The sequence below is a fragment of the Podarcis bocagei genome, assembly GCF_964188305.1.
Source record: "Podarcis bocagei genome assembly, chromosome: 4".
Lineage (NCBI taxonomy): Eukaryota > Metazoa > Chordata > Lepidosauria > Squamata > Lacertidae > Podarcis > Podarcis bocagei.
In genome coordinates, this window is record NC_138128.1 from 101,758,552 (window position 1) to 101,774,829 (window position 16,278).

Consider the following 16,278-nt stretch of genomic DNA (forward strand, 5'->3'; position numbering starts at 1 on the left):
GAGGCGCATTGTGCGCCCCGACACTCCTCACTGTGGCGGGCGCTGTACTGGCTGTGACGTCGCATGGGGGCGGTGCGTGCATTAGTCAGGCACCGTCCCGACGTCACCTTCCCGCCCGCTGTCAGATCGTGGCTCCAGAGATATATTTGTTTTAAATGTCGCAATGGTTTTGCGGCTCCCAGTTGTTTTTTCTTCGGAAACGGGTCCAAGTGGCTCTTTTTGTCTTAAAGGTTGCAGACCCCTGATCTAGCCTAGTATTGGCGACTCCCGCCTTTGCTAACCTCATTCCATCCAGATGTTTTGGACTGCAACTTCTGCTCATGCTGCTTGGGACTGATGGGAATTACAGTCTGAACTGGCCTACTCCTTTTATCATGGAGTGTTCCAAGATCTGATACCCAAGATCCTTTAACTAGAGACGCAAAAGACTGAATCAGCAACTTACAGTATGCAAAGCATTTGCTCTATCACAATTCTATTCAGACTAATAGAAACAGATTCACCCCCAGTCCAAGTGTCTAGTGTCTTTAGAAACAATATATAACTGTAAAAAGAAGAAACATATTACAAGGAACTATTTACAAATCACACTGTTAATTACCAACCAAGAGGAGCCCTGGCAAAGAGGGAAACCTGGAATTCCCCAGAGTGCTCAAATTCCTATGGATCAACAGTGCAAGATGAGAAAGGGATCAGAGAGGAGAATGAAAGGTGACAGTCCAAGTTCATTCATACAGGGGTTTCCCACCAATGTCTGAAGCTGCACTCAAAATAAAAAAATTCCTTCCAGTAGCACCTTAAAGACCAACTAAGTTAGTTCTTGGTATGAGCTTTCGTGTGCATGCAAGAACTAACTTAGTTGGTCTTTAAGGTGCTACTGGAAGGAATTTTTTTATTTTGACTATGGCAGACCAACACGGCTACCTATCTACTACTGAAGCTGCACTGGTAGTCTATGCAAATTCTCCTGCTCTTTGTTGCAAATAAACAAATCAATAAATTGAATAAAAATGGAAATTGCAGAATGCACAAAATGTATACATTTCCTACAAAAAGAGACACAAAACGTTTGATTCCTAAGTATGCTAACAACCTAATAGTTTGGTTCCAGGTGGTGCCTAGGAAGTTAGAATTATTTTCCCAACCCTGATTAATAGGGCTGCGCAATGTATCAAGACATTGTCCAACACCGGTTTGTAGACCACATTGTGAGAAGAGTTTGAAAACAATTATGTGAAGCACAACCTTCAAAACTCCATGGCAGTGGTGCCAGCTCCGGAGACCCTGGAGGCCCAGGCACCCACAAAACGTTTGCTTTGACTGCCCAACTTTGACCTTTGACCTTGTCACCACCTTACCTCTGGCACTCCGGCACATGTTCTAAAAAATGCACACTAGAAAACAAATATATGTACTGCTTACAAAAGTATAGGAGAATAACACTGTTTGTCTCATTTTGAAGACCAGCAAAAGTAAACAGTTCAGTCTAATGAGGTTAGGCATTCAGTAATTGAATAGCCATAACAGAAAAAGCCAGTACGCTGAATAGCTTCACTTACTGATTGCTAAGCTTCAGGAGAAAGGGTAAACTAGGCAATACCATTCAAAAGTCAACCCATAGAACAGAAACGCACAACTTGGCAGTACAGTGGTACCTTGGATTATGAACTTAATTCATTCCGGAGGTCCATTCTTAACCTGAAACCGTTCTTAACCTGAGGTACCATTTTAGCTAATGGGGCCTTCCGCTGCCGCTGCATGATTTCTGTTCTCATCCTGGGGCAAAGTTCTTAATCCGAGGTACTAATGCCGGGTTAATAGAGTTTGTAACCCAAAGTATTTGTAACCCAAGGTGTTTATAACCCAAGGTACCACTGTAGGTAGGGGCAAAAATTAATATAGGCTAAACTTCTTTGGACCAAAGTTAGGTTTTTAGCAACTCACTTTCCAAGTAAAGGTATAATTAATGATTAAACTATTTTGCCAATAGCTGAATTCATTTGCCTTCTGATTAAACTGATTGTTAAAGTTATTGGATATATCAGCTACTCTTCGCTGCACTGTCATACGGGACAAACTTAATTCTCAAAAACACTTTTTGATCGGGACATAATCCAGAAAGTGTAGTCAGCAAACACTTCTTTATGAAGTCACCTTCAGTAAAAGACTTCCCAGCAGCAGCAATTTTTTAAAAAATCTGAAAACTAACCTTAGTAGTTGCCTCATTTTCTGACTTTGCTTTCTTGAAAAACCATTGTTCCCGACTGAGAGTTTTCAACAAATCGGATGCTTTAATCTGTTTTTCATTGGAGTCCAATTTACTTAAGTCAGGATGTTTCAATTCGAAATGGCGACAATGATTGCATTCCTTCAGAACGGCTATTACTTCTCGGCAAACAAGGCACAATATTTTGTATCTCGTGTAAGTAAGTACCATATTTTCCCCTCTATAACACGCAGATTTTTTTCTCCTAAAAAGTAAGGGGAAATGTCTATGCGTGTTATTGAGCGAATGTGTGGTCCCTGGAGCCGACTGGCCCGAGTGCATCACACATTTTCTTCGAGGGTCGTCTTCGTTGCGGTCAGCAGAAGCCAGGGAAGTGCTTGCTAGGAGGTTTGGCCACTCTGCAGCGCGACTGTGTGTTTGCTAGTGTGTGTGCTTTCTGAGTGTGTGGTTGCCTGTGTGTTTGTTCGCTAGCGTGGGTGCTTGGAGGGAGTGAGAGAGTGAGGACTGCTGCATCTTCTCCTGCAATTTGCCTTTTAAAAAATTGGAAGCAGCGGGGCAGTAAAAACCACCTCCGAAAGCCCCATTTTCCCCTTCTAAGGCTGCAGCTCGGCTTTGGGAGCCCTGAACCCCTGCCTTGTTCTTGAGGGATCTTTGAGGTTTTCCCTTTAGCTTTAACCCAGCTCCCTTATTTTACCAGTTTATCTTCATTCTCTGTGTGGTAAACTGATTGCAGGCAGCCACACGTGCGTTGGAGCCTCCCGAGAGAGAAAGCTGTTGCTTTCCTGCATTCTGCCTCAGGGTCTTACTGCCCACCTGCTTCTGTTTCGTTACTGTGTTTGCTCAAACGGAACAAAGAGCAGAGAAAACCCCTCCCCTCCAGGCAAGCAGAGGGGAAAGCAGAGCGTCCTTCGTCCTTCCTTCTACCGTCCTTCCTTCTACCGTAATTCCTCTCCGTGCTCCGGTGCTGCTGCTGCTGCGTCTAGGGACTCGCAGGCAACATGCAGGTAGGGGGGGGAAGAGAGAGAGAGAGCGCGAGCTGGCTGGCTTAGGTGGGTGACTGGGGGAACTTTTGCCTTCCTTTCCTCCCTCCGGTAAAACCCCTCTCCTGCATTCTAAGCCAACTATGTTTTTCCTTCCCTCCCAACTTAAAACGTGGTTACAAAGCACGGATCCACATGGATCCTCAGGATCTTTGCATTGGGTCACCCCAAATTCACCATCAGATCACATAGCATATCCATGGCTACAGCCTGCACCAAAAAAATCACGCACCCACTGTTGCCTGGGGCTGCAATGGTGCAAAAACGTGGTTACAAAGCACAGATCCACATGGATTCTCAGGATTTTTGCATTGGGCTACCCCAAACTCACCGTCAAATCACATGTCTGTGGCCATAGCATGAAGCACAAAAATGATACATCCACTGTTTCATTCAGAATGTTTTTTTCTTGTTTTCCTCCTCTAAAAACTATGTGCGTGTTATGGTCAGGTGCGTGTTATCGAGTGAAAAATACAGTAATTATCTATTTGTCCACTCCAGATTAAATACTCTATGTTATGATTTGATCATCCGTTTCTTTTTATCACCCATTTTACAAGGTCATCCCAAAAACTTTAATGTTCAAACCAAAAAATCTCCACAGCGACTGCTCACATACAAGGGCACCAGACCCTCATGTAACTTAGAGAGGGCTGTGCAGAGAGTGAGGGAAAGAAGGCTTCATGTTGTTGCTGCTCATCGCATAGTGGGCGTCAGCTGCGTTGGCACATGGCTGCACTCACTTTGTCCCTATTCAATGCCAGCTCAATATGTTATGTCACTGCTTCAGCAGGTACTGCAGTCGCAGTTAAATATGTCTATTATATCCAACTTCTTAGAAGAACAGGCCTAACAGCACAATCCTAACCATTTCTACTCAGAAATAGATCCTACTCAAATAGATCCAGACAGATGGGATTTAGATTGCAGCCTATTTCATTATTTTTGAGCAGTACCTCTCCAATCACAAGATAACTTTTTTTGCAGGACTGCCTGTACAGACGAGCTTTTAAAAATCCTGTTACATGAAAGGTTTTGGGGTACCACATTTACCATGGCAAACAAATGTTAATGCATTTTGCAGGCCTTCCTTTTAATATCCAGAATTTGCGACTCTCTTAAAACATTAAAAGATTAATGTAAGCACCATCCTCCAACTGTCCCTTGATGGGCACCATGTCCTATCATGAGTGTTTTCTTGTCCCAGGCAATGGGACTCCAATATTATGAGATTCATTACAATAAAACAACAAGGAGAAGTCAGACTTACAAAGTGGGCTTAAATGTGTTAAATCTTTAAAATGTCATATAATCCTCCTAAATATTATTCCATGATATTTTTCCTAAATGGGGGAAGAGAAGAGGTCACAAACCTCTCAAAAGCAGACTTCCAGTGCCTCATTATGTAAATAAGACAGGAACGGCCACAAATAGAGGAAGTAAATTAGTTGTCAAAATAAGAAAGCAACCCCCACTTCCTTGATTCCCTTCCCTCTCCCTCTCTCCAGAAGCAAAGCTCACTTTGCTTAAAAGCACATCCATACACACCCCTTCTCTTCTGAAATAAGGGGGTGGAGGGAGATGACCACTTGGAGAAGGGGAGAGAGAGACCAATTCAGCCTCTCCTATCTAGAAGCAAGGAAGGGAAAGCGAGCTAAAATGTGTGCCTCATTAACAGCTGAGCAAAGGCAGAGGGGGCAAAAGGAGGGGTGGAGGTGGGTGGGTCAAAAATAGCTTGCTACTGTCTTCGGAATCTGCTGGATTGCAGGACAGTTTGCTTTGTCTCCTACAAAATTAGCTTTGTCTTCTGCAAAGTTAGCTTATAGAGTCTCTTTAGCATATCAAAACTCCGGCATGGCTCCCCTTTATCACATACACTGCCCAACAATAAAACAACAAGAATCCACCAACAGCATACAAATCAATATGGCAGGCAAAGTCTGGCAAATAGCCTGGTCCAGAAGGACTTTCAGCCGCTATTACAAAACATTAAGAGAAACATTATCCACTCCCCTTAAAGATCTTATGAATGAAATTTTACAAGGGAGAATGACACCAACATTGTGGAAGAATTCTTACATTACTCTCTTCCCCAAACAAGATCAGGATATACTCCAACCCAAGAACTATGGGCCGATCTCCTTACTGAACAATGATTATAAATTGTATGCAGCAATAATAGCAAAAAGGCTGACGGTGTTCTTAGAATCATATATTCATGAGGATCAAGCAGGTTGGTGTGTGTGTGTTTTTACCAAGGAGACACCTAAGGAATAATACTAGAAATGTATTAAATGTGATTGAATACTTGGAAAAAAGAAATGTAAAAGAAGGAGCACTAATATTCCCAGATGCTGAAATGACCTTTGACAACATGTCCTGGGTCTTCCTGAGGAAAGTAATAGAGATTATAGCATTCAGAACAGCATTCTCCAACAAGATAAATGCAGTTTATACAGAGCAGTGGACAAACTTAATAATAAATAGTAATGTTATGGGAAAATGTAGTATCAAGAAGGAGACAAGGAAGATGTCCCTGTCACCACTGTGTTTATCCTAATGTTAGAAGTATTAACTAGAGAAATATGAAAAAATGATGAAATAACAGGAATTAAGTTTGGGCAGAGAGAGTACAAAGTGAACGCCTTTGTGAACGACGCTGTGTTGACGTTGGAAAATCCAATGGAAAGTGTCCCAAGGACAATAGAAACTATAACAAAATTTGGCAACTTAGCAGGGTTCTATATAAATATGGAAAAAACAAAAATGATAGTTAAAAATCTAGACTCACAGGCAAAAGAATATTACGGGAATTAAACTGGGAGGGATTAAATATTGGGGGATATGGATATCAGTTAAGAATTTAAACCTTTTCCAAGATAACTATATTAAAATCTGGAACGAAATTTTTAAAAACCGAGAAAATTGAACTAGAATCAACCTTCCTTTGTTAGGAAGAATATCTGCAGTCAAAATGAATGTTTTGCCCAAGATGATCTTCTTATTTCAAACACTGCTAGTGATAAATAGCCTAGAATGTTTCAAACAGCAGAAGAAAGACGTGGCAAACTCCATCTGGCAGGGGAGAAACCCCCAAATTAATCATAAAAATCTGACAAAACGTAAGAGGAAGAGGGGTTTTTGCCCTTCCTGACCTCAGACTTTATTATGAGGTAGTGTGCTTCTGCTGGATGAAAGAATGGATACCAACACTTTAGACCTAGAAGGTTTTGACCTACGCTTTGGATGGCATGCAAAGCTGCATTATGACAAATCAAGGGTGCACAAACGTTTCCAAAACCATGTCATACGAAGAAGTATATACATGGTTTGGCAGAGACACAAAGATCTTTTAGAGGGGAAAACCTCAAAATGGATATCACCAACTGAGGTGGTCTCAGTTGAAAAGGTTGAACATAGACAAGAAGTGGACCACTTACAAAAATCTTATAGAGTTTAAAGGAGGAGGAGCTTGCTTGAAAAAAAGAGAACAGATTTTGGATCATACAGTAGATTGGTTTCAGTACTTTCAGGTGAACGAGTTATTTAAAAGAGATAATAAAGAAAAAGGATTTGCGGAAATGACTTCAGAATTTGAAAAACTTGTAAGAAGAAAGGATGATGAATTAATCTTGAAAATTTATAAATTTCTACTGGAGTGAGAGACTAAAGCTGCAATGGTAAAGGCAACAATGACAAAATGAACCACAGATATTGGTTACAGCATGAAATTGTCCGCATGGGGAAAAATAGGGGGGGAAACCATGAATTTTTCTACCTGTTATCTTATTAAGGAAAACCGACAAAAGATGATGTACAGGTGGTACTTGACACCCAGGAAATTAGTGAAAATGTTAAAAAAGGGTCTCATTTATGTTGTACTGATCCATATTCAGATTCAGATAAATTTATTGTCATTGTCCGTATATACACAGTATACACAACAACGAAAATCAAACACCCACCCAAAGACCGGGTTCACATATACATTTGCACGTATCTCCGAACTCTCATCCTATTTAGACATAATCTATAAAACATAACATAATCCAGAATATAGCATGACCTATTAAAAACATAACATAACCTAAAACCTATCTCATTCCTTCCACTCCCTACTTACTAAACCTTGCAACTGGCCCTGAGATCATTATTTAGTGCAATCAGAGCTCTTGGATAGAAACTATTCAGAAGGCGTGTGGTTCGTGTTTTCATTGTCCTATATCTTCTGCCCGAAGGCAATAGTTCAAAGAAGTTGTGAGCAGGGTGGGTGGGATCTCTCAGAATATTATGTGACTTCTTCAAGATGCGAGACGTGAAGATCTCATCCAGGGTTGGTAGTCGGAGCCCAATAACGTTCTGGGCAATTTTAATTGTTCGCTGTAAAGCTTTTTTATCCGTTTCAGAGCTGCTCCCATACCACGATAATATACTATAGGTTAGGACACTCTCGATGGTACTATGATAATAGGACAGGAGTAGGTGCTGGGATAGATTCAGTCCCCTGAGCATTCTCAGGAAATACAACCTCCCCTGCACCTTCCTCACAACCATATTAACATTTGCAGTCCATGAGAGGTCCTCCAAGATATAAATACCCAGGTATTTAAAACTACCAACCCTCTCCACTTCCTCGCCATTTATGTGCAATGGTAACAATACACTTTTCTTTCTCCTAAAGTCAATTATGAGTTCTTTGGTTTTTTTGGTGTTAAGCATAAGATTATTTTCTTTACACCATTGAATTAACCCCTGTACTTCTTTCCTATAAGCAGTCTCATCGTTCTCACTGATGAGCCCCACCACTGTTGTATCATCCGCAAATTTGATGATTGTGTTGGACTTATACAGTGGGGTGCAATCAAATGTGTACAGAGAATAGAGAAAGGGACTTAGCACGCATCCCTGAGGGGCTCCTGTGCTTAATACTAGAGTAGAAGAATAGTAAGGTCCCATTCTCACTGTCTGCGGCCTATCAGTCAGGAAATTCCTTACCCACAGACAGATCTTCTGATGTATACCCAAGTTGGTCATTTTAAGAAATAACCTGTCTGGCAGAATTGTATTGAAGGCAGAACTATAGTCCACAAACAACAGCCTTGCGTAGGTTCCCTGTCGTTCTAGATGACTCAATACAGTATGGACGGTGATGGAAATAGCATCATCAGTAGATCTGTTTCTTCTGTATGCAAACTGGAACGGGTCTAAAGTGGATGGAAGACTAGCCTTAATATAATCTAGCACCAATCTCTCAAAACATTTCATAACAACAGATGTTAAGGCTATTGGTGGTCATGTAAATATGCTAGAGAATACAGGCATACCCTGGTTGTCAAACACCTTGGTACTCGTCTGTTTTGGCTCCCGAACGCCGCAAACCCAGAAGTGAGTGTTAAAGTTTGAGAACGTTATTTGGAAGCCGAACGTTCGACGCGGCTTCCATGGCTTCTGATTGAGTGCAGGAAGCTCCTGCAGCTAATTGGAAGCCGTGCCTTGGTTTTTGAATGTTTTCGGAAGTCGAATGGACTTTCGGAACGGATTCCGTTTGACAGCCAAGGTACAAGACTGTATTGGGAAATGTTCCATACACAATTTAAAAAAAATCTAAAACTCACATTTCCCAAAAAACCAAAGGCCAGGCAGGGCTGGGCAATGGGCTCTTTGAGGTAGTGAATGCTTCCCTCTGTGAGGGAGTCTTCCTAGACCCATTTAAATATGTCTGTCAGCCCATTGCATTCTCTCGGAGGAGGCAAAGCCTCTTCCTCCACTTTGAATGAGCTGGACAGTCTTCTGCATTTCTAATCTTGCCTGTAAAATGTTTTACTTGTCTGCCTTCTACTAAAAAAAGGGTTATGAAGTGCAAAATACAGGCAAGTAAAATGTTTGAACGCCAGCAACTTTGGAGGACATGCTAACAAGTCTGGGTGAGGAGCAGAAACTGGACTTTGCTAAATCAGTAGCTTCATCCACTTGGTAAACCTAGCTGCAAAACAGAAACTACCACATCCTTAGTACACACTCTTTTTGTGAAACAGCCAAGACACCACATACAACTTTTAGAAGTCCAACAATCATTATTTGCATCCTACATTCAGGAACCAAGGCTTGTTCTTAATGCAGCTTTAAAGCAATGAACACAAAAAAAGGACAAAACTGAAATGAATACCCAACGAAGTAACATGTTAGCTTGAAAGTAAATTCCACGTACGGTAAATCTGTGGAACTTGCTTCCCAAAATGTTTATGTGACAGTACAGCTACATATGTGCAAGTAACAGTTCATTTAGCCATGATTCAATGCAAAGTTCACAGAACTTGGTAAGTGTCCATACATGCAAAGTAATACACAATTCTACACAATCTTTGAGCCATTTAACAAGTTTAGCATTTCACCTATCAAAACCACTTCAGTGTCAAAGTGACAACAAGGTGAAGACACAAAAAACTGAGTGAAGCCCTAAAAATGTTACTAATGAGCTGCTGGCAACACTTAAAATGACAATTTCAAGGAAGTTAATAGAATCATAGAATCGATAAATCTTAAAATGACAATTTCAAGGAAGTTAATAAATCTTGTAGCCCACACTAGGTTTTTATGAGTTGCAATTAATACCATATGGATAAGGGATAGTGTTGTAGTCACATAGGAATTGATGTGCAGATAAACACAGAAAACTACCGTATTTTTCGCTCTATAAGACGCACCAGACCACAAGACGCACCTAGTTTTTGGAGGAGGAAAACAAGAAAAAAAATATTCTGAATCTCAGAAGCCAGAACAGCAAGAGGGATCGCTGTGCAGTGAAAGCAGCAATCCCTCTTGCTGTTCTGGCTTCTAGGATAGCTGCGCAGCCTGCATTCGCTCCATAAGACGCACACAAATTTCCCCTTACTTTTTAGGAGGGGAAAAGTGAGTCTTACAGAGCAAAAAATACGGTATGTTACTTTTTTCTCCAAAAAAAACCACAAAACGTTTTTAGCTCAGTAATTAAGATGTCTAACCAACTTATTACAGGGACGCGAGTGGCGCTGTGGGTAAAACCTCAGCGCCTAGGACTTGCCGATCGCATGGTCGGCGGTTCGAATCCCCGTGGCGGGGTGAGCTCCCGTCGTTCGGTCCCAGCTCTTGCCCACCTAGCAGTTCGAAAACACCCTTAAGTGCAAGTAGATAAATAGGTACCGCTTTATAGCGGGAAGGTAAACGGCGTTTCCGTGTGCTGCTCTGGTGCCGGTTCACCAGAGCAGCTTCGTCACGCTGGCCACGTGACCCGGAAGTGTCTGCGGATAGCGCTGGCTCCCGGCCTCTAGAGTGAGATAAGCGCACAACCCTAGAGTCTGTCAAGACTGGCCCGTACGGGCAGGGGTACCTTTACCTTTACTTTAACCAACTTATTAAAAAACATACATGGAAAGCAACTCACATCTTGACCAATGTCATGGAACATTTTCCATTTTGATTAGTCTGCCAAGGAATCCCTGTACAATGATAAGGATTTGAGGAACTGTGCAAAAGCATGCACACATTTCATACTGGTCACCATGAACTGAGAGTATGCCTTAGACTAGAGTTTTCCAAACTTTTCATGTTGGTGACATACTTTTTAGACATGCATCATTTCGCAACACAGTAATTCAGTTTTACTAGCAAACTGGAGGTTAAACTAACCCCTTTCCAGCCCTCGGAGGAGCACAGGGAGCGTTCGCCTGACACACCTACACACTGCAGCCGACACACTAACGTGTCGTGGCACACAGTTTGGAAAGCTCTGCCTTAGACACACAATCAACAATCCTTCATTTGTTTCTCATTATAGAAGTAGATAGCTCATTGATGCACCAGCAGACTTTAACAGAAACATGTCTCTAGGTTCATTAAAAAGTAGTGGCAATCTACCTCTAAGGATTCACACCGTTCTTTGAATAGTTTAAAAATTAATTGTCTGGAGCAAGGGTAGCCAGTGTGGTGCCCTCCTACTAGAAGTTCTATCATTCCAGAACCCTGGCCATGCTGGTTGATAGGAGTTGTTTACAGGGGTGGTAGTAGTAGTAGTAGTAGTAGTAATAATAATTTCTTATTTATACCCGGCCCATCTGGCTGGGTTTCCCCAGCCACTCTGGGCGGCTTCCAACAAAATATTAAAATACAATAGTCTTAAAATACAATGGTACCTCGAGTTACGAACTTAATTCGTTCTGGAGGTCTGTTCTTAACCTGAGGTACCACTTTAGCTAATGGGGCCTCCCGCTGCTGCCGCTGCGCGATTTCAGTTCTCACCCTGAAGTAAAGTTCTTAACCCAAGGTTAGCAGAGTTTGTAACCTGAAGTGTTTGTAACCCGAAGTGCTTGTAACCCAAGGTACCACTGTATTTTTATTTATCAGATTTATATCCCGCCCTTCCTACCAAAGAAGCCGAGGATGGCAAACACTCCTGTAATAAAAATAATATAAAAAATTAAACAAAACATGTTAAAAATATTTTAAACTTGTTAAAAACATCTAAAAACAATGCAACACAATAAAATATGTGACCAATCATGTGTGAATAGGCCTCCCAAAAGAGAAACATTTTCAACAAGCTTTAAAAGAATACAATAATAGCACCTGCCTAATGTCAATAGGCATGAAGTTCCAAAGTGCAGGTCCTGATATACTAAAGGCGTGACTCCTGACACACGCAGAATAGACACTGTGCATGACAACCCCTCAAGTAAATAATATACTAACATATTTAGTCTTATTAGTTTGTTTGATAACTGAACAGCTTTTCAGGACACAAACAGAAGTTCAGAAAGAGGACATTCTGCAAGAAAGGTTCACCTAGTAATAAGCACCATTACACTGCAACTGGAATATAGGCTTTGGCAGCTAATGCTGTAGCAAAATGAATTTTGATCTGTACTCTTTTCCTAGGAAGTTCTACCAAGCTAGCAAAAGGTGCCACACACTCAACCAAGAGTTTTAAAGAACAATAAAACTTACCCTCTTGCAGGATCTAAGGCAATTGCTCTGGGTTGATCCAATTCTTGCCAGAATAAAACTTTTCGCAAAGATCCATCTAAATTGGAAACTTCAATCCGGTTTGTTTCAGAATCCGTCCAGTATAGTTTTTCGCCTAGCCAATCACAAGCTAGCCCATCAGGTGATAAAAGCCCAGAAATAACCACATTTTGCACACTCCCTGATTTGTTGAATTCTGTTCGCTTAATGGCTTCTTCGCTTACATCACTCCAGTATATCAAGCTGTGGATGAATACAAAGTCCACAGCAGCTGCATCCTCCAAGCCACCCACCACAACTGTAGCATTCTCATTCACCTGTGCAGCGTCTACCAGTCGCAGGTCACGCCGATTTGCATATAGCAACAGAGGAGAACCTAGGAAAGAAGAGAAAAGCATTAAGCTGGGCTACGCACAAATTAAGGATTCGACAGACATCAAGTCACAACGTGAAGTAATTAGCAAGTTAATATTTAATTTTTATTAAAAAAGAACTTCTAAAAAATATGAGGGATTTGAAATCACAGGTGATCGTGATCATAGTTACAACAACTTCAATAACTCACTCTTAACACTGTAAGAGCTTTGCAAGTATGAATGGATATAGTCTTTCTCCTCCACTCATAAGGTAACAACACAGGAGACACACAATTAAGCTGACCAGCCCTAGGGTCTGGACAAGACAAAAAACACTTCTTCACACCACACATCATTAAATGATAGGTTGTTCTGCCACAAATAGTAAAAATGTGCACTGGCTTAGATTGTTTTAAGTGGGATTTGATAAATTCACCGAGAACAGATCTGTCAAAGGAGCTTTACTAAGGAGGATAGCTGAACAGAGCCTATACATTTAGAGGCACTATACTTCTGATGACCCACAAGCTGCTTATGAATTTCCAGACACATCTGGTTGGCCCCAGATGAAAACTGAATGTCTCATGCAGCAAAGCAATTTTGTTTGCATGCAGTCATCAAAAGTTAGCAACACACAAGAGAATGCGAGGGCGCACATGCACAAACCTCACACCTATCTTATTTGGGGCCAAAATAAGTTTCTCTGCCTGGTTGCCAGGAAACAACGCTCATCCAAAACTAGACAGCTCTCTTTATTCCCTAGCAAATTTTCCAGTTCCAGGAACCACATTGAATATGTCACAAGCTCATTTGCAATTAGGTAATAAGAGCACATCACATGATGGGCAAATTAGTCCATATACAACCCGTCTGCTGCTTTGACCTATAGAACTGGCATAGTTACAGGTGCCACATAATATTAATTCTGCACTTGTAAGAAATTGACATTTTAGTGTGGTAGAAGCTACCTTTGGAACTCCCTACCTATTGCCATCAGACATCACCGACCTTTTGTGTACTTCTTCATTACAATGTTTTTGTTTAGTCCTACCCAGACATAGAATCATAGAGTTGGAAGAGACCACAAGGGCCATCGAGTCCAACCCCCTGCCAAGCAGGAAACACCATCAGAAACACTCCTGACATATGGTTGTCAAGCCTCTGCTTAAAGACCTCCAAAGTAGGAGACTCCACCACACTCCTTGGCAGCAAATTCCACTGTCGAACAGCTCTTACTGTCAGGAAGTTCTTCCTAATGTTTAGGTAGAATCTTCTTTCTTGTAGCTTGGATCCATTGCTCCGTGTCCGCTTCTCTGGAGCAGCAGAAAACAACCTTTCTCCCTCCTCTATGTGACATCCTTTTATATATTTGAACATGGCTATCATATCACCCCTTAACCTCCTCTTCTCCAGGCTAAACATGCCCAGCTCCCTTAGCCGTTCCTCATAAGGCATCGTTTCCAGGCCTTTGACCATTTTGGTTGCCCTCCTCTGGACACGTTCCAGTTTGTCAGTGTCCTTCTTGAACTGTGGTGCCCAGAACTGGACACAGTACTCCAGGTGAGGTCTGACCAAAGCAGAATACAGTGGCACTATTACTTCCCTTGATCTAGATGCTATACTTCTATTGATGCAGCCCAGAATTGCATTGGCTTTTTTAGCTGCCGCGTCACACTGTTGGCTCATGTCAAGTTTGTGGTCAACCAAGACTCCTAGATCCTTTTCACGTGTACTGCTCTCAAGCCAGGTAGAAGTTATTCCTGTCTATTTCTTTTTAGCTACTGTTGATTTTAATCATCTTTTGAATATTCTTAAATAGTTGTTTTTAACTGCTTTTTATCAAGAATTTTAACGTTTTATATTTTTGGCAATTGCTTGTAGGGTTTCTTGGAATCAAGCAGTATATAAACATTGTTCAATAATAAAGTTATTAATATGGTTGGTGCCATAATAGCAGGAGCAGGTGGTGCTGTGGTCTAAACAACTGAGAAGCTTGGGCTTGCAGATCGGAAGGTTGGTGGTTTGAATTTGCACAACGGGGTGAGCTCCTGTTGCTCTGTCCCAGCTTCTGCAAACCTAACAGTTCAAAAACATACTGTGAGTAGCACTTAATTGTGGATGGAGGACTTGACCTGGCATGTGTAACAGAGACTTGGTTGGATGAAGCAGATGGGCCTGTTCTTGCCGCTGCTTGTCCACCAGGTTTCTCTTACGCACAGCAACCCAGGTCATGTGGGCGGGGAGGGGGGGGGTTGCAGTGATTTTTAGGAAGTCATTAGCTTGCACCAGGTGTCCTATTGGGAAGACCCAGTTTTCTGAGTGCATGTTCTGGAAGTTAGGCAATAGGGGCAATACAGGATCCTTTTGGCGTACCAACTTCCCCGCTGCACCAAGGACTCCCTGTCCAAGCTGCTTTAGGTCGTGGCAGATGTTCTCCTGGAGATACCTAGTTTGGTTGTCCTAGGGGATTTTAACATCCATGCCGACACGACCTTACAAGGGGTCATTCGGGACTTCGTGGAAAGCATGGCCTCCATGGGGCTGTCCCTGAATAAGTCTGACCCAACTCATAGTCATGGACATGCCTTAGACCTGGTGTTCACCTCTACGGATGTGGGTGATCTGACACTAAGTAAAAGCGAAACAAAAGAAGTGCCATGGTCAGATCACTTCCTGGTGCAACTGGACTTCTCTGCAACTCTTCCCCTCTGCAGGGAGGTGGGACTGATTTGGATGGTCCGCCCCCACCACTTAATGGATCCAAATGGTTTTCAGAGAGTGGCAGGGGATACTTTATCTCATGTTGATGGCCTTTCAGCTGATTCCCTGGTGGCCTGCTGGAAAGTGGAGTTAATCAGGGATATCGACTGTCTGGCTCCGAAGCACCCTCTCCAAGTGGATGGAGCCTGGACAGCTAACAAAGTAGTAAGAAACAATAAAACTAAACAAACATAACAAATTAAAACAACAGACTGTAAAGTCAAAACAGTTCTAAGTACAGTGGTACCCCGCAAGACGAATGCCTCGCAAGACGGAAAACCCGCAAGACGAAAGGGTTTTCTGTTTTGGAGGCGCTTCGCAAGACGAATTTCCCTATGGGCTTGCATCGCAAGACGAAAGCCCATAGGGAAATGCTGGCGGTCGGGAGCAAAGACTTTCGCCCACAACGACCTCTTCTGAAGGCCGGCGGGGGGCAAAAGTCTTTGCTCCCCCCCGCCTGCCTTCCCCCCCGCCTGCCCCGGGCGATCTTAAAATGCTGGCGGGCGGGAGCGAAGCGTTCGCTGCCGACCCCCAGCATTTTAAAATCTCCCCGGGACAGCAGAGAAGTCGGGAGCATTTTAAAATCTCCCTGTGTCCCGGGGAGATTTTAAAATGCTGGGGGTCGGGAGCGAACGCTTCGCTGCCGACCCCCAGCATTTTAAAACGCTGTTCCGAAGCGGGGGGCGGGAACAGCTGCCCCAGCCGCCCCACTTCGGAACGCTGTTCCGAAGCGGGGGGCGGGAACATCTGCCCCAGCCGCCCCACTTCGGAACGCTGTTCCGAAGCGGGGAGGGGGGGCGGGAACATCTGCCCCAGCCGCCCCACTTCGGAACGCTGTTCCGAAGCGGGGAGGGGGGGCGGGAACATCTGCCCCAGCCGCCCCGCTTCGGAACGCTGT

General features: G+C 42.8%; 1 protein-coding gene across 5 annotated transcripts in view; it reads right to left on the minus strand.

Annotated features, from left to right (window-relative positions):
* Positions 1-16,278, minus strand: part of LRP6 (LDL receptor related protein 6) — a 104,981-nt gene that overhangs the window by 78,943 nt on the left and 9,760 nt on the right. For all 5 annotated transcript variants that reach the window (XR_014007367.1, XM_081191014.1, XM_081191013.1 and 2 more), the window contains exon 2: positions 12,247-12,640. Coding sequence is in view for 4 of the 5 variants with exons in the window: in XM_081191014.1 (XP_081047140.1) it covers positions 12,247-12,640 (394 nt within the window). In the remaining variant the exon portion in view is untranslated. The remainder of the gene's footprint in view (positions 1-12,246; positions 12,641-16,278) is intronic.